Source organism: Pogona vitticeps, chromosome 1 (assembly GCF_051106095.1).
Source record: "Pogona vitticeps strain Pit_001003342236 chromosome 1, PviZW2.1, whole genome shotgun sequence".
Lineage (NCBI taxonomy): Eukaryota > Metazoa > Chordata > Lepidosauria > Squamata > Agamidae > Pogona > Pogona vitticeps.
Window position 1 is genome coordinate 177,382,447 of NC_135783.1, and position 18,914 is coordinate 177,401,360.

The 18,914-nt window shown below is 42.2% G+C and overlaps 1 protein-coding gene across 2 annotated transcripts in view; it reads left to right on the forward strand.

Moving 5' to 3' along the window:
* Positions 1–18,914, forward strand: part of ACADL (acyl-CoA dehydrogenase long chain) — a 32,635-nt gene that overhangs the window by 1,476 nt on the left and 12,245 nt on the right. For both annotated transcript variants that reach the window (XM_072977834.2, XM_072977838.2), the window contains exons 2-8: positions 4,632–4,793; positions 7,127–7,264; positions 8,577–8,741; positions 14,047–14,113; positions 15,007–15,171; positions 16,951–17,052; positions 17,880–17,993. In XM_072977834.2, the coding sequence (XP_072833935.2) occupies positions 4,632–4,793; positions 7,127–7,264; positions 8,577–8,741; positions 14,047–14,113; positions 15,007–15,171; positions 16,951–17,052; positions 17,880–17,993 (913 nt within the window). The remainder of the gene's footprint in view (positions 1–4,631; positions 4,794–7,126; positions 7,265–8,576; positions 8,742–14,046; positions 14,114–15,006; positions 15,172–16,950; positions 17,053–17,879; positions 17,994–18,914) is intronic.

An 18,914-nucleotide genomic window follows, 5' to 3' on the forward strand; every position in this document is an offset into this window, starting at 1 on the left:
TGTAAGACTAGAGAAAGTGCTTAATTTCTGCTTGCCTTGCAGTGGCTTCAGATACACAAACCTAGCTATTCAACAGCAGCAGTAGCACTGACAGTAGTAGGGTGGAACAAATGAGGCCAAAGTCATTGCCACCTGCTTGTAACTGGACACTAGGAAGGGACCCCAAATTCCTTGGCAGGGGAAGAGACCAAAACCAAATGCATGTTTTTGTATTGCTAAACTTCACTTGGAGATCTCGGACGCTGTAATTCACATCAGACCTGAAAAGGCAGTTCTGGCCTTTGGACTAGTTGCAGCCTGGCTGGTGTTTTTTTTTTTTTTTTTAAGATAATGATGCAGATGATGTGTCAGATTCTTCTTACTGCTTAGCCATGAGTAAGAGGTGTCGCCAAGATACTGTAAAAACAATTCCTCCTCAATTGAATAAAGGTAGGAATGCACACATCCAAGCTATTGGGAAACACCATTAGCATTTTATTTATAACACTAGGGAGAAGAATTTGGGGACCAGCATTTCCTTCCCCCAAACAGAGTGTTAGCTGCTGTAGAAAACATACATGGGCCATGGCCAGGAAGTATTTAATCTACAGTACATGGCGAAGAGAGAAGAGGTGGTGGAAGAGAAAATTTGAGTTTCTAACACCACCATCCCTGGGAAGGTTTGTAGCATCTAAATCTAGGAAAGTTGCTTTGGCAGAAAACACCACAAGCAACTTTCCCTTGGGATTAAAAATGAAGTAATAACAAAATAAAGAAATAACTACTTGCCTTTTCATTACACATAGACTTGACTGCTGTTGCAGCTACTTCAAATGCCATGAAGGAATATGAGAGAGGTAGAAGAGGTCTAATCAATATCTTCCTCCTTCTCAATAAATAAATAAATAAATTTTTGAAAAGGTGGTGGATGGATGCACCAAGAGTATGTTAGGGAAGATTTTGCTTAGAAAGTTGGCTGCATCCAGGAAAGAAGAGAAAAAAAAGATACGGTCAAGTTGATTAATAAAATTGGGGAAAGTTTCTTACAGAGGATTAAGAATGGGAATGGCATGCCAGAAGACAGATAGGGATGGAAGAACTCGGGGGGGGGGGAACACTCCAGATGGGTGTGGACAGTTTGGGAAGCAATGGCATTTATGAGCGATGGGGGAGATGGATTTTTATACATTGCTTACAAAGGCACTTAGCTTTTATGCCTCCCCACACTATTAATTGTACAAGTGTAACTATGCACAGAATGTCTTCCAATAAATAACAGTTAATACTGCAGTTTGTTTGCCACAAGGATCCTTTTGGCGGAGTGCCGTCCCTTCCACAGACAATAGAAAGAGGGTTTCAGTCTTTTCCCATCCCCACTCCTTGGAAAAGAGAAAAATGGGGCACTCCCGATTCCACCTCTCATAAAGCTAATTTTATCTTTAATTGTATGTTGTGTGTTATGGCATCTGCCATTCAGTGTTACGTTGCATTTTTATGTTCCATGGGCCCCCCCTTGAAGCCTCTGTGCACAAGATGGGGTGTGTGGATGCTAAATGAAATATAATTGGTAAACTGGATTAATTTTACATGAGTCAGTAGGGTGATGCTCATGCCAGATTATAAGTGCTCTGGTATAAGGATTCAGATGATAATAATCTATAGTGTGGCCTTTCCATATTAGGTGCACAGACAAAATCATTTTGCTGAAAGAGGTGACTGGTATAACCTGATGTCTTGTGGTGAAATCAAATATTGTGTAAATGACTTTGATAGTGGGATATTTCTCTCCCTCCCCCCCCCCCCCATCTTCTGTAAAAGATCACTCAGACTACAGGGAAGGGAGGGAAAAAGGTAATCACCCCTCCCCATTCCACCAATATAAGTTATTCCATTAACAGGAGATGCTGATTGGATAATAAAGGTAATATTTATTTATTTATTTGTTTATTTGTTTATTTGTTTATTTGTTTATTTATTTATTTATTTATTTATTTATTTATTTATTTATTTATTTATTTATTTATTTATTTATTTATTGGACTTATATACCGCCCCATAGCGCTACAAGCACTCTCCGGGCGGTTTACAATTTTAATTATACAGGCTACACATTGCCCCCCCAGCAAGCTGGGTACTCATTTTACCAACCTCGGAAGGATGGAAGGCTGAGTCAACCTTGAGCCGGCTACCTGGGATTTGAACCCCAGGTCGTGAGCACAGTTTTAGCTGCAGTACAGCGTTTTAACCACTACGCCACGAGGCTCTTTATTTATTTATTTATTTATTTATTTATTTATTTATTTATTTATTTATTTATTTATTTATTTATTTATTTATTTATTTAATTAATTTATACCCTGCCTTACTATCTGTGTTTTCCTGCCAAGTTATTCTTTGTCTGTCACAATTAATTATCTAATTATCTCTGTAACAGAACTAGGTAAGTATAAACTGCAGATGAGATTCAGTTGATAGATACAGTATTTATTACACAAGCTGTTGTGCTGCTACACAAATGTGAGAGTGAGGACGAGAATAGAGATCCTCTCGGTGGAGTGCCATCCCTTCCACAGACAATAGAAAGAGAGTTTCAGACTTCTCCCATCCCCGCTCCTTGGAAAAGGGAACAACGGGGCACCGATATCCAGGAATTGTAGCAAGAGTTATATGGGTTAGAGATAGGGTGATGCGTCCTGACAGAATTGGCGGGAAGAGACAGACGTCAGAGGGCAGAGATAGAGATGGGAACGGTGGAGATAAAAGGGGGAAAGAGTCAATTACCGCCAGGTTGGGAGTGGGTCTGGCTACAAGACCCTTGGACAGGGGTCTGGGAATGTCTAAGAGTACTCAAGGAAGAAGCCGATTACTGCCGGAGGAGAAAAATCCCCCCCCCCAAGGCCATCTTATTGGGGAGAGGCAGAGGCTCAAGAGTGGCGGCAGAGGTTGAGAGAGGAGAAGGAAAAGGTGGAAAGGGAAAAGAGAGATAGGTTGGCATGGAGGGTAGAAGAGATGAGGAGGAGAAACTACCCAGAGGACCCTGGGTGACCCTTTCTCCCACCAGAGATGATGGATGGGCAGACTTCGCAGGGGAGGAAACCGTTCCTTTATTGGAAGGACAGACCAGAGAGGTTCTAAGGGAAGAAGCAGTGATGGACTGGACTGGACTGGCCCATGGAGCGCATCCTGTACCAATGCTTTCCTTGAAGAAGCTTGGAAGCCCCTGTCTGACCCATTGGCGGCAGGTGAAATGTTATGGGACCCACTTTTTGATACTGGACTTTTGTTGAATAATCCAATAAACCTTTATCCTGTTTCAAAATCAGAAAGACCTCCTGATTCCTTTAAAGAAATGTCGGATCCCAAAGACGAACCCTCACAACAAACTGGATAAAGTTGGGAAGTTAATTGTCTCAAATTAAGAAATCTCCATATACATTATTTGTTGTATGCTAAGTCACATGATTCAGTGGCCAAAATCCTTTTGCTCAGCATAGTGAATTACACTACAGTAGGCTCATTAAATCAGTGATTTGCTATTACTTTAGATTAGTAAGTCACAGTTAGAGTAGGCCCATTTGAATCAATGGAACTTATGGAGGAGCAGACTCATTAAATTTGTGTTGATTTACCGCACTAAACAACAGGGTTTGGTCTGATATGTAACAGATGTCTGTGGAGACTTCTTAACTTGCGGCACTTCACCTCATAAGTAACACTTTTTGTGTAGCAGTACAACAGGATTTCATCTATTTTCTTATCTTTATTCCAGCTCCATGCTGCACTGTGATAGAAGCGAATACTGTATTTTGTCAGACATATCATAAACATAATCAGAAATACTGTACCATAAATCTAAGTTTATGCTTGTATTTTAGCCATAAATCATGTGGGAGTCAAATATTTTCAATCCCTCTTTCTATATCAGCTTTCCATCAGTTGAGGCCCATTTTCAGTAGCAATTAAGAGTTTTAGGTAGGAATTAGTCTACTTCCATGGGGGGGGGGCTACATTTGGTTATGGGGATTGTTATGCCCACAGTACTGCCCCCAAACCTTGCCACACTCAAACAAAAATCATACTAGGAAGAACCATGCACATCACAGCAATTACAGAATAATTTTTCTATCTTTGCTCACCATCTGTTGTGTTACTGTATCTCCTTACCCAAGGAAACTGCTGAACATAGTGGGTGGGTGGCAGTGCAGGTAGATTTGCTTACACAATAGGCTGTTTATTCAAAACTGCTGAGTAGATCAATGGTTTAGGTGCTTAACTTCAGAGGCACTGGTTGGGAGTTCAGTTCCCCACAGTGCCTCCTTGACAGGGGGTGGGCTTAATGATCCATAGGGTCCCTTCCAGCTCTGCTGGATGTATTCTAAATGTATTATTCTAAGGTTCTAAAATCAGTTTGGCTGAAGAAGCATGCTACACTCAATGCGCAAAGGTCAAATATACTTTGTACAAGATTCATGTTCCATCCTCAGTTTTTTCTCTGTGCACAAGAGCAGTATAAAATTTGTATTTCTATAGCATCTGGTTCTGCTCAGATTCTGCCAATAAGAATGGAAAAGTTTTTTTTTAAAAAGCAGTGTTACACTCTGATGCTTTTCGTTTAAGAAGGGAATTCAGTTAGTGTAATTTTATTTTTCAAGATACTATCAGACTGAAAATCATGACTTGACACGTCTTGAAACCTCCTCTGCTAAAACCTTAATGGACATCGGGACACGGAGAATCTTCTCATCGGATCATGACATATTTCGGCAAAGTGTGAGAAAATTCTTCCAGGAGGCTGTGGTTCCACATCATGCAGAGTAAGTTAAAATCTTCTCTGTTGAAAGGGATATTAAGACTCACGTACAGTATAAGGACAGGACATTTTTGTCCCCCCAGTCACATTTTGTTGCACAACCCACCCCAGACTAGACCTGTTATTTGTTTGTTTTAGTTAGTTAGTTATTTCATTTTATACCACCCATCTGGTTATTTATTTAGTTGTTTTTGTTTGTTTGTTTGTTTTATTTTTATACCACCCATCTGGCCAAAGGCCACTCTGGGTGGTTTACAACATGTGTAACCAACAGACTTAAAATACAATTTAACAGATGGTTAAATTTGCCACCTAGAGAGTTGTTGTTTTGCAGTATTGTCAGCTGTAGAGTTGGAAACAATGTCCCCACGTTTCAGCAATTTACCATGGGGGAGAATTGTTTATTGTTATTCCAACCAAAAGCCAGCTGAAACAACAACAAAGTCTCTATAAATCTATTGATTTTTGCTAGGGAGGCACATTTTGTACTAGCATTGTGACAAAAAAAAAATGCCCCATGCTATATTTTGATTAACCATAGAGGTTGGTCCCATTTGAGGAGCATGGAAACAGTGGGATTTTTGTAGAGGTCTTAAAATACACAGTGTATATGGAACCTTTCTCCTAATATTGCTGCTAAAGCTCAATGCACTACAATTTTCATGGGGGTTAGAAAATAACCCCCAACCCATTCAATACTTCTTTTTGTTTTTAAAAATCCTGATGCATGCAAGTTACATTCTGTTTCTGTTGCCAGTGGCACCAGTGGAAGCTTCCTTGCAGGAGGTAGAGGGTGCATGGTTTACTGGAACTAGTATGGAGGGGGAAATACTATCTTTCTCACCGTGCATGGTAGATTGTTTGCCCTGTCACTGAATGAGGTTATACCTTGTTTAACCCTCTGTTTGACCACACAATGCAAGTTAATTAAAGCTGAAACCCCATATTATGTGAGAGTAAACCTCACTGAGTTCAGTGGGACTTAGAAGAGAAACATAGGATGGTGTTAATGTTTAAATGACCTTCCTTGGCTGAAATTCTGTTGAGCAGTTACACAAAAGGCGTAACTTTTAATGTCAGATTGCGGTATGTTTAGAAATCTACGTAGGCATTATTTGTTGCACCCTGATTTGTACAATTCAGTATGAAATAGATATTGCCTGCAGAGATTTCGGAAATACAGTTTGCTACTAAAAGTTACATTGTTTGCGTAATTGCACAACAGGATTTCAGCCAGTGAAATTTCAGCCTTAGTGTATTTCTTCACAGTAATACAGGGTATTTAGTTTTCCTTTTTTTCATTCTAGCAAAGTAGTGGGCAGTTTGCTGACTCTCCAGATATTATTGGGCCGCATCTCCAATAAGCACCCCGCCAGTGGGCATGCTGGCCAATAATGATGGCAGCTGTAGACCAAAAGCCTCGGGAGGCTCACAGGTCCTCACTTCTGCCTTAGTATCTCAAACTGGTAAATGTTTCTTCTGCCCATCCCTGCAATCTGTACTTTCTGCATTTGGGCATATTTACAAGAAAACTGTAGAAGTCTTACAATAAGGTAGTTTAGGAAAGTACCATGTTTCCCCGAAAATAAGACAGGGTATTATATTAATTTTTGCTCCAAAAAAGCATTAGGGCTTATTTTCAGGGGATGTTTTATTTTTTTCATGTACAATAATTATATTTATTCAAATACGGTCATGCCATCTTCTACTGGTTGCTGCACAAGGGTGGAGGGCGGGATTTCACTTAACTGGGGCTTATTTTGGGGGTAGGGCTTATATTATGAGGATCCTGAAAAATCACACTAGGGCTTATTTTCAGGTCTTATTTTCAGGGAAACAGGGTATGATCTGTGAAACTCTTTGGGCTAATAGTGAAAATAACATTTCAGAAGTACATTTAATATTCTAGGCAGAAAACGAACTTGGTATTGGGACTGAACATTTTATTTTAGTGTATTTTTATTTCTAAATTGCCTACCTGTAAGTCCAGTCCCAGTTCCTCCGTACCAGGCAGTTTCAGAGATTGCTCCTTTTGTATTACCCACTGCTTAAAGTCTGTGTCATGACCCTAAAATTCATTTTGCTTGAAATCTGTAAATGGCTACTTTTCAGCAGACGTAGGTGTTCTTACAAATACGTACACGCAAAGACAGGGATGCTCCGATGTGTATCACAAACAAAATCCTTGTGCCCCAGGGCAGAGTGCTGCTTCCTTGCTAAGGGCCTTTGTAGGCACTTGGGAGTGCATTGCTGCTCAGCAAGTTGTGTGCTCTGCCACCCCTGCAAATGCGCTCAAACAAATGCTGCTTGTCCGACTTTGTCTTGTTTTGTTTGCAGGTGGGAGAAAGCTGGACAGGTGAGCCGAGAACTCTGGGAAAAGGCTGGACAGCAGGGTTTGCTGGGGGTCAATATAGCAGAAGAACATGGGGGCATCGGAGGAGATCTTTTCTCAGCTGCAGTTGTTTGGGAAGAGCAGTAAGTGCCAGATCACTGGGAAGAACTGTCCTTGTTGTGTACTTTCTGTCCATGATTGTTAGTCCTTTGGAAATGTTGTTGGCTTCCTCCACCTTGTGTTGTAATAATAAAGCATCACCAAGTTAGTTCCAGATTAAGGCAATCCTTCCACAGGTTTCTAGATGTAAAAGACTCAGAGGTCCTTCCTATGCTGTCCCTCTGGTGGGGCTCTGAGATTGTGCAGCTTGCCCAAAGCCACACAGGGGGTAGGGTGTGTAGCCCCTATTGGCCACACTTGTTCCAGGTGATCTTGGGGGGGGGCTCTCTTGGGGGGCTCATTGGTGTTTCAGACTCCCAGCCAATAGCTCCACAGCCGGGTGCTCCAACCCACTGCGACATGGTAGCCATACTCTGGATAATTGTTTTTGATTCTTGTTTTCTCTGTACAAGCATTTGTTGAGCCCAGTGGGCCTGAAGCATCATCTTTGTTGTGACATAATTGATTCACAAGAAATAACTGGAGTTGTTGTGAAGCTTGAGTGGAGGAAAGTGTGTCCCACTGGCTACACTCTCTCAAACGCACACCTTGGACCTCCAGTGTGGCCTTCCAGCACCCCAACATCTCCGTTTTTAAAAACAAATTGTTTCCAGTACCACATTTGAAAAGGCCCTTCTGCCTTCAAGGCTTTTAGGTTTGGTGAGGAGTTTTCTTTTCAAACCAAAAAGAGACTTGATGGCATGTTTTTTTAAAAAAATCTATTTCTTTATGGTTCCTGCCCTGATCGTCCTTTAGCTGCCTGTAGATGGAGCTATTGTGTGGTTTAACTCGGGTCCCCAACCTTTTCCCAACTGGGGACCATTTGGGGGGGACGTGGCATGCTCGTGGGGTGTGGCATGCCCGCAGGGGAGTGGGGCCCTGCTCACACGTATGTGCATGGCGCGCTTGCAGGGGCAGAGCAAACCCATGCGCATGTGTGCGGCATCTCTTGCAGGGGGGGGCTCGCTGGGGGCGGCAGGAGATCTGTGTCCGTGGCCCATTCCTGCCTAGACTGCGGACCGCTGCCGGGTCACAGACCGGGGGCTGGGGATCCCTGGTTTAACTGAACCTTAAGCAGTTATGTCTGGACTAGCAGCTCTAGTCCCCAGGTTTCATTAAGTATCCCAGTCCCACTATCTAAAACATTGGGTGCCTCAAATTATGAAACTGCAAGAGTCATTTGGAGGTTTCGTTTTCTATTTGTGTTTCAAGAATATACGGTATGCAGAGTTCTGCCTCAAGTTATTGCAAAGCTGCCTTTTTTTAAAAAAATGTCTGTATCTGTTGTTTTTTCAGGATGTATGCGAACTGTTCAGGCCCAGGATTCAGCCTGCACTCAGATATTGTCATGCCCTATATAGTCAACTATGGTTCGAAAGAGCAGATTAAAAGATTCATTCCAGACATGGCAGCCGGGAAATGTATTGGTGCAATAGCTATGACAGAGCCTGGGGCTGGAAGGTAAGACAAAACAACTTTGGGTGCCCCCTTAGGCTTGCAATAGCATGGCAAGTTATATGGATTTAAACCCTATTAAAACAGGTGAAGGATGTAGCTCTCCAGATGTTTTGGGATGCACCTCTCACTGCGGCTATAGTTGCTCACGCTGATAGAGATTGCAGTTTAGCAGCTTCTAGAGAACCACACCCAACTCCTCTGGTAAATCACTACACATGAAGGCTTCTGAGGGCGATAAGTAGCCAGTAGGTGACCTATATGTGCAATGATAGCTGGACATTTATTACTTTTGCAAAAAAAAAAAGTATAAGTGGTTTATTCCCCCGGCACATTAGGGAGAAGTAACAAACAAATGGGATGAGGAGCTATTGTCTTCCTCTTATTACATTATTACTTTCCTGCTGGAGGTTGAACATAATCTTTTGGAGGCAGAGCACATGAGGAATTTGAGTGTGATCTTAATTTAAAAATAGACTTTCTCAAATTATGCAGCAGATAAAATGATTCAGTCAGGAACTCACAGAGCATACAGTATTGAACTACAGGTCTCCCTCAGTAGACCACCCCTTAATTGTTTGTCGTTGTTGTTTAGTCGTTTAGTCGTGTCTGACTCTTCGTGACTCCATGGACCAGAGCATGCCAGGCCCTCCTGTCTTCCACTGCCTCCCGGAGTTGGGTCCAATTTATGTTGGTCGCTTCAATGACACTGTCCATCCATCTTGTTCTCTGTCGTCCCCTTCTCTTCTTGCCCTCACACTTTCCTTTTCCAAGGAATCTTCTCTTCTCATGAGATGGCCAAAATTGGAGCCTCAGCTTCAGGATCTGTCCTTCCAGTGAGCATTCAGGCTTGATTTCCTTCAGAATTGATAGGTTTGTTTTCTTTGCAGTCCAGGGGACTCTCAAGAGCCTTCTCCAGCACCTCAGGTTTACCTCAAATGCCACTTAAGTGTCTCAGTTATTCACTCAGAGACTGTGGTAATGAGAGAGAATAAAATGTTTCTGTTTACTTAGTTTTTCATCAATTAAAAAAACACACACCAGCTTTTGTAAAAATATTAACATTATATGTGGCTGGCAGAACAGGGTTCTATCATGAGTTAGTTATGGACTCAGCCATGAAGTCTGTCTACTTGTGACAGACTTCATGGCTAACAGACTCTATAACTAACTACTGATAGACTCCTGATTGGAAAAAAAGGCAAGAAAAAGAATTTGAGGTAGAGAGGGAAGAATTGGCTCTTACTGAGTTGATTGACATTCGCCCTAGTCCAGAAAAGTACCTCCCAGCGGAAAACTCTTAAAAGGCATCGCATGTACGTTGTAATATATCCAACTTATTTGTAAATATTTTAATCTTGAATGCAACAGTTCTAAACAATGTTGTGTTGCATTCAAAGCAGTCTTTCATGTACTGTATTGCACTTCTTTCTTTATTTACTTTGAATGACTAACTGTAATAATCTGGACTTTTTGTTTCTTTTCATGTGTTCTAATTTCCTATATTGTGCTTTACAATTTCTTAATTGTGAAATACTTTTTCATTGGTCACCCTGTCAACCTAAGAAATTCATAGCATTCTACACTAAATGCACATTTCATATATATCTTTTTAAAATAAGTTTTTGGTGTTTAAAGTTTATGCTTCCATGCCATACGACAGAATAAAGGATACACAACATATATTCTAAAAGCCCAGTTAAAATTTTTATAGTGTACTGCTTCTTTTTATCTTATGGAAGCTGCTCTGGACCACTTATATTTGTCAGCATGCTCCACACTTCTGTTTTGAATCCGCATGTTTTGGAGCTGCTTGCTTTTTACTGATTACCATGAACTCGGTGTTCTTAACATTCACTGTACTCATTTACTTCATTTACTTTATTGAGGAAGTGTTGCAGACCATCTGAATTGCCTAGCTAGCACTATGATGTCATCTGCAGATTCGATATTTCTGCTAAATATCCATTGCCAATATAACTTGATTTAGCAAGTGCTTGTTTAAATATGTTGTCAGGGTACAAACTGAAAAACTATAGTGAGCATACACATCTTTGTTGTAGTCTTTGTATCTCTGTCTAGTTGTTGCATACTGTACTTGCTGCAGCATCTGTTTCATCTCCAAGGTCATCCCTACGTAGAGGGCATTGCAGTAGCCTAACTGGGAAGTTGTCGTGGCATGGACTGCTGTGGCCAGATTATCCCTGTCCAGTAATGGTCGTAGCTGGCAGACTGGCAAAAGCTGGCCCCAGGCACTCCAAAGCCTTACTTTGTCACTCCAGTGACAAAGATGAACCTAGGAGTACCCCCAAACGTAGCACCTGCTCCTTCGGGAGGTCTGCGACTCCATCCGGATCAGGTCTGTTGCCCAACTCTTGGACCTGGAACCACCAAAGCACAGAGTCCCCATTTTGTCGGGATTCAGCTTCATTTTATTGCCTTTCAGCCAGCCCACTAGAGCCTCTAGATTCTAGACTTTGGTTCAGTGCCTGTACAGCCTCAGCTGGCCCTGATGATAAGAAGAAGCACATCTAAGTGTCATCAGCATATTGATGGCACCCAACCCCCTCTCCTGGCAGCTTTGTGTAGATATTAAGCAGCATGGGAGAAGAGTCACCATATGTGGGCTTGGACAAGCTGCACAGTCCCAGGGTGTTCTCAGAAGAAGGGAACAGTGAGGCATTTCTGAGTACGCTATTGTGACAACCCCAGACCTACTGGAGTATACCACCCTTTAGTTATGCTGCCACCAACCATTCCCTATAAGGAGTCACACAGACCAGGAATGGATTTTAATAAACAAAAGAACAAGGTTTATTGTAATAACAAACAGGGTAAATAAAAGGATCAGGTAAATAAGGTACTGTAACGTGGCATAGTCCCAATCATATACCCACAACAGATTGGTTCCCACTGAACACTTTAAGGTAACGCCCAGACCCTGAACCTATCAGTTCTGGCTACCTAGATAGAGACCTGAACCTATCAGGTATGTACTAACTGACACACAGTTGTACCCAGTCTGACACACAGACTCCAACTCCTATCTCCTCACCAGCTCCAAATATATATACAGTACAGCTCCTCCCCCCTGATGTCCCGCCTTCCACTCCCCATAGGATGGAACTTTCCCTCCAAACCCATGACAGACAGGTACCATCAGTGCTGTATGTGACAGCTATGTACTTAGAAAACTCTGAAAAGGGTTGCCATAGGTCAGAATCAAGGTTCCCTCTAAACTGGGCAGGCGTGCAAGCACACGGGACTCCGTCTCCGCCCGCATAGCTCTCTCCCTCCTCTGCGTAGTGATCGTGTTTCACTCCTTTGATTCTGGTCACAATTGAACCCTGCCCGTGGGGGGAGCGGAGTCGTGCGTGCACGCAGGAGTGAAGTCACGTGTGTGAGAGAGGCAGAGCCCCGCCCAAAGGGGCTGAAAATGAGAGGGTACGTTGGTCAGAATTGACTTGACGGCCCACAATTATTATATTACAGTGGGGTCTTGACTTGAGAACTTAATCCGTATTGGAAGGCGGTTCTCAAGTCAAAAAGTCTGTACGTCAAGTCTCCATTGACCTACAGTGCATTGAAAACCAATTAATCCTGTAACAGGCCGTTTTTGTTCCATTTTGGTTTTTTTCTGGTCTGTAAGTCAAATCTCAGTCTGCAAGTCAAACCTAAATTTTGCGGCCAGAGAAGTCTGTAACTCAAAAAGTCTGTAAGTCAAGCCGTCTGTAAGTCAAGGGTCCACTGTATGTTCTTCATAGATTTTTTTTCTGTACTTGTTACATCTTTACTAAGAGTTGGGATATACATTTGTATGGCATTGACGGCTGTGGCATTTCATGTTAGTTAAGTAAACTTTACCTGGTATGTGTATAGAACAAGATTTGTGATGTCTACACTTGTTTGTTTTGTTACTATGATTGTAGGTTCATATGGGTGCTGTACTTAATTCCTGCCCAGTATCTTTCCTCTGTATTTGGCTGCATCCTGGTCAATATACTAATGTCAAAGATCTGAATACTCATTGTGTTTATTTCTGTTACTGTACTGCGTGGTTTTCCTGGCTTATCCATACTTAGTACATTCTGTGTTTCTAATGTAACTTACTGTCAGAAGGTACCTAGCATTCTGACCTTCCAAAGCTTGGTGGGGACTGTGGCGTTTGCCCAGGTCATGAATATATAAGAGACTCAGGAGGAGGAGTTTAGATAGACATAGATAGGTTTTTGAGATGGAGAATTAGAGTGTTGAAGGAAGTTTTGGAGTTTGGGTGGGAGAATGGTGGTTGAGGGTGGATAAAGAAGAATGTTTATTTAAGAGTTAACAACACTGCTTGTTCTGTCAACAGCTGTACCAGTAAACAATTTCTATTTGGTTCTTTTAAAATGACATATGGCCATTAATAATAGGTACTGTTGATGAAATCAACGTAGCGTGAGCTCGTAGTTTGGTGAAACAATCAGGGGCCGTGTAGAATCGTGACAGGAATGGACAGACTTTTTATGTTGCTGTCTGGAGATGACATAGGTGATGCAATTTGGTGGTTTGCTATTGCTTTCTTCAACTCAGTGCTGAGGCTAATTGTGTTGGCTGTTACCACACCTGCAGTTTTCCATACCAAAGCCTGACCACCATTCTTTGGCTTTGGTCTGTGTATCATATCTAAACCTCACCTGATCGTCAGTAAAACCATCAACATTGATTTTACTGATGATCATATGAGATTTAGAGATGATATAGATTCTCAAGGCTTCACGGGCATTATGACTGAGTTCTTCTGCCTGAAGCCATTGTCTTTTCCAGGGTTTTAGTTAACTAACTACTGCCTGGTGCTTGGTCTGGCTGTGGTGGTATTACTACTCAGCAAAATGGGTCCGGAGGCTAATCCCTCTGTAGCCAGAAAGCTCTATATGCAGCTTTTTAAAATTGGTATATCTTGTGAATAGCATGTTTATCCATAAATCTAATCCAGTGGGACTTATTCCAAGTTCGACTACACTCCTCTGCAGATCTTAAAGAAGACATTTGTGCCTGTTATGTGTATCTGCAAGGGGGACTTGCATCTTCTATGGATTCTTGCAGAGCATGGAATGTTTTTTTCTGCTGCTATCAGAGACCAAGGGCAAATTTTGCTAACATTGCTACATTGTCCCTGTGTTCGTGGCTCTGCTTTTTCTTCTGTGTCAGTGAATAGAAGTGGGATACCACTGGAGTGAGGACTAAATTTGTACCTTGTCCTTTGGTTACTGAAAAAGTTGAGAATCAAATTTGCTTCTATATATACTATTAAGAACTATTTCCCTCTTAGTGATTTGCAGGGAGTGCGAACCTTTGCAAAAAAGGATGGAAGTGATTGGATTCTAAATGGCAGTAAGGTATGTACAGCGAGGATCCGTTCCTGTTGCCTCGGTACAGAATTCATCCTGCAGCCATTCGAGATCATGGTTTCTACGTTGGCTGTGATGGACTTGGCACTGTACAGTTTTTCAGTGAAGTAGTGCCAAGCCCCCTTCCTTTGCATTTTATCGCAGTCTTGCTGCCAAAGTAGCATGGTTACTGTTGCTGACAACTGGCAGCTCAATCAACTTAGCAGGTGTGTTTTTTTTCTGTATGGCTTTTGTTTGGGAAAGATATAAAGAACATCCCAAGAATTTGGCCTTTTTGTGCTCCAACATACTTGATCTCTGAAGGGGTATTCAATGCTTAACTATTTCTCATTTCAAAAGAGGTGGTAATTGAATGGCCTCCCTGGCATGAAGCTGCCTGATAGGACCAAGGAGACAGATAAAAACTTAACTGCAGCATCATAGTAAAAAAAAAAAAAAGGTCTCTTCCTTGCTCAATATATTGTTGTGGGTTCAAAGAAAATGTCAAATTGAATACCAAAAATTGGCAGCCAAGTTGCTGCTTCTTTGTAGAACTTTCATTCGATATTTAAGTTGGATCGGATTCAGTGGGGGAAGTGGTTTAATTTTCTTCAGGGTTCCTTTGGATCATGTTCTTATTTCTAGAAGAATAAATTTTGTAAAAAAAGAATTCAAAGTGGTCTTGATTAAATGGTAAACTCTTATAAAAACCACCTAAAAATCAGTAACAAAGTTCTGGACAATGTATTCTGATCTCTGAGGTAGGATCGTTGGGGTGAATTGCATAGTTCAGAGTTAGCCACAACTATTTTGAAATTCTTTAACAGAGCCACTGAATCCTAGGTGAAGGAAGTGACAGCAATAGCACACAGCGACTTATGCCTCTTTCTGCTTTGCTGCAGGTGTTCATTACCAATGGCTGGATGAGCGACCTAGTGATTGTTGTAGCCGTCACAAACCGTGAGGCCCGTTCCCCTGCTCATGGTATTAGCCTCTTCCTGGTAGAAAATGGAATGAAAGGATTCATCAAAGGGCGTAAGCTGGAGAAAATAGGACTTAAAGCACAGGTGAGTCCTGGGAGTCATGATGCCTGTATACTGTGATTTTTACGCAGAGCCAGTGCATCTTGAGAAATATTTCAGGTCTCTGACTAAACTACACAATTAGCTTGGGTTTACTTGGACAATGGCTGGAGGAGTGTCCTTGAACATTTTCCCAGGCTGTCCCTACTCTGCAATTTCTGCCCCTCCATGGTCTTTTCCTTAATGTTGTATGGAAAGCTAGGAGCTCACAGAGGTCTCTACCCAGGAGCCAGTTGTCAAGCTAGAGGTAGTAGCTGCAGACATATTGGTTATCTCATGTGACCATGTATAACAATAAGATAAACAAAACCTTGCATCTTACCTTGTGTTTATGAGTGACAGATTTATTTCAGTCTGCAAATATATTATGAATTATGATCCATTTCTTCAGATGCATGGAGCAAGATATTTCATGGTTTTGGAGAAGGTGTGAAATGGGATACAGAAGATGATGATTAGATTGTTGGCACTGGTCAGGAACTTTCAGTATTGATTTCATGAACATTCTGGCATTACAACTATTAGTTAATGCAAGGTGTTTGTGGGCCAATATCCAGTGCTTAGGCTTTCGTTTTTGAAATGTTGAAGCAGTGAGTTCCACTCTCAGAAGAGAGAGAGAAAAAGATTGTCCTAAAGCTAGAGTTTTGCTACAGAAAACAACTTTTTGGCTGGGCACAGCAATGCGGTGAAACCCAAGTTGTTGGCATATTTAATGTGCTAAGAAGTCCTGGTCTCTGTTTAAAACTCTAGTTGTACACTGGAATTTATAGACACATCCCACTACAGCTATCTCCCTCTGAAATCTCACTTAAAATTCTTTTTTTCTTCAGTAGCTGCTTTGAGATCAGTAACAGAGTGCAGTGAGAGGTTGAAATGTTCTCCTAACACTGGTTTGTGTGTGTTCCTGTTTCTGATGTCAGATTTGTGTCCATTTATTGTTCTGCACAGAAATTGTCCCATTTCTCCTATATAGAAGGCAGAAGGGCACTGCTGGCAGAGAAGGGCATAAATCGCATTAGAAGTTAAACAAATGAATACATCTTTCATATTGGGGTGTGTGACATTGTTGGGACCTGATATAACGCAGCCAGAACAGATGTGAGAACCCAGTTGGCATGTTCACTGTCTGCAGATGAAGTGGATAGCGAGGTGGAAGCCTGATGAAAAAGGTTCATAGGTGAGAGCAGCAAACATGGATGCCGCCTTCGTATCTCATTTCGCCTTGAAAATTAGTTATTGTAGACATCTAATTTCATCAGCTGTTCTCCCTGACCTCTGTGCCGATTGACCCTAGACCAGTGATGGTGAACCTTTTTGGGCCTGAGTGCCAAAACTGGGAAAAAAAACTGGCAGGTGGCGAAAATGGTGGTGGCAGAAGTGGCAATAGTGGCGGAAGGGGGAAGCCCGGGCACAGAGGTGCCTCCAGACCTCGTTCCATATCCGCTGCCAGTGCCAGCTGCTCCAGATACTGGCCCACTGCCTGTTGGGGCGCTAGCACTGCGGCTGCAGCTGCCTCCTCAGGTTTGGCTGCCGAGAGTAGCGATCCAGCGACTTACGGCTTGCGTGCCCGCAGACAGGACTCTGCGTGCCGGCTGTGGCACGTGGACTATAGGTTCACCGTCGGTGCCCTAGACCCGCTCTTTGAGCAATGCTTTCCTATAACGTATCAGTCATAAGTGTGAGACGGGGAGGTCAGTGCACAGAATAAGAAACGGAGGTCCCAAATAATGGTGGCTAATGTGGTTTTGTTGCTTTTAAACCCAGGACACGGCAGAGCTGTTTTTTGAGGATGTTCGTCTGCCTGCCAGTGCCCTGCTGGGACAGGAGAACAAAGGCTTCTATTATCTAATGGCAGAGCTTCCTCAGGTAAGAAAGAGAGAGAGAGAGAGAGAGAGAGAGAGAGAGAGAGAGAGAGAGAGAGAGAGAAATCATGCTGATGCAATAAAACCACACCAAAGAATAGCACAAGGGCATTATTTGTTCATTGCAGCTAACTGCCAGCTACAGATTACACCATGCGACATTTGATCTGCAGCACAGGATATCAACAGCTGCCACCTGCTGATTTCATTATGGTGTATTTTCTATAGTGCTGGAAATCCTGCACTCAGTGTTGGAAGGTAATTGTTCCCTGTGCTACAGACCTGAGCTTTAACATAAGAAATTGTAGCTTATCGGAAAATCTTACTCACATTATTCAGAACTAATCATACCGTGTAAATCCCATGCAGGGTGTGTATGTTCTGTGCTTTTTGAGCTCTGTGTGCATTTTCCCTTGTGTCAGTAGGACCTCAGATACCCGGACTAAAGGAGATAAAGCAGTGATGTAATTTGACCCTCTGTGCGGGGCTTATATTGGTCATACTGGCAGATAGGATAGATACAGGGATTTGTGTTTTACCTGGAAATCATCTAAGGCTAAGCTGAACCCCCACCTGTACCCCATTTAACATAACAGATTCAAAACTTCCAGGGCATCTTGCTGCACAGGGAAATAATTACTGAAAAAGATTAGCAGCCTAATTCAAGTCCACATCTACTTTTAAACTTTGGATGGAAACATGTCATTGATGCAAGGGCAGGAGAATATTAAAGGTAGGAATGTGAATGTGCAGAGAAATAATGACAGAGGGTTTTTTTTTTGGTATGGTTATGTGCATATCTAACAATCTCTCCCTACCTCCTTTGTCAAGGAAAGGTTGTTGATTGGTGATATGGCAATTGCCAGTTGTGAATTCATGTTTGAAGAAACGAGAAATTATGTTAAACAGAGGAAAGCATTTGGGAAAACCATTGCACATTTACAGGTAAGCTTTAAGACCCCTTATGCAATATAGTCAGTATGCTTGTAATTGTAAGATCATTTTATAACTCGTTTCTGAGTTTCACTGGAACTAGCCTCAGTCACCTTGGTGGATGCTCTAGAGCTAGGTGGGGGTGGATCATGGGAGCTGGACAAGGAGATCTTATTTTTGTCACTTTGTTGGACCATTTTGTGGCAGTAGGTCCTGTCTTGCATGTTGTTCTTCTTGGTAGGTATGGGACATAAGGGCACCATTTTTCAATATTCTAGCTGCATCTGGCTGACTTGCTAGAAGGTAGTGCTGGCTTTGTTTATCCCCAGGATTATTAGTTTGTAGGGATCCTCTGGCCTATTTTCCTGCTATGGTTTTAAGGTCTCCGAGAAGCCCTTGGAGATGCCATCCAGAATTTTAGAATTGGGTCTCACAACAATTCTGATGACACCTATTTGTCTCTTTTTTTTTAACATGGATTTCAGCTGATGTGGAACTCATGTATCTCTTTCTAGAAGCATGTTGGTAAACAGATTGAGGTGCAATCAAGATAGGGCAGAAGTTGTGTTAGATAGTGGGTGAGTCGGTCCCAAACTGGGGATACAGCTTGTTCTGGATGTCCTTGAACTTCAGCTGAAGGGCCACGTTCACAGATTGGAGGTGCTGTTGGATTCAACCTTCTTTCAGGAGTGTGAGGGCACATTTGCTCAGTTTTAGGTGCTTGTCCCAGTTGTACTCCTGCCTGGATATGTGGCAAGAGAAATTCATGCCTTATCTTTCTACAGGGACTGTCCTTGAAAAGTGTTTGGAAATTACAGCTGGCGTAGAATCCAGCAGTTAGAACGTTTAGCCATACAGTACTCTGTTGTATCAACTGCACTGTTTTCCCACTACGTTTGAGTCCAAATTAAGGGCCCAAATCCTTTTCCCTAG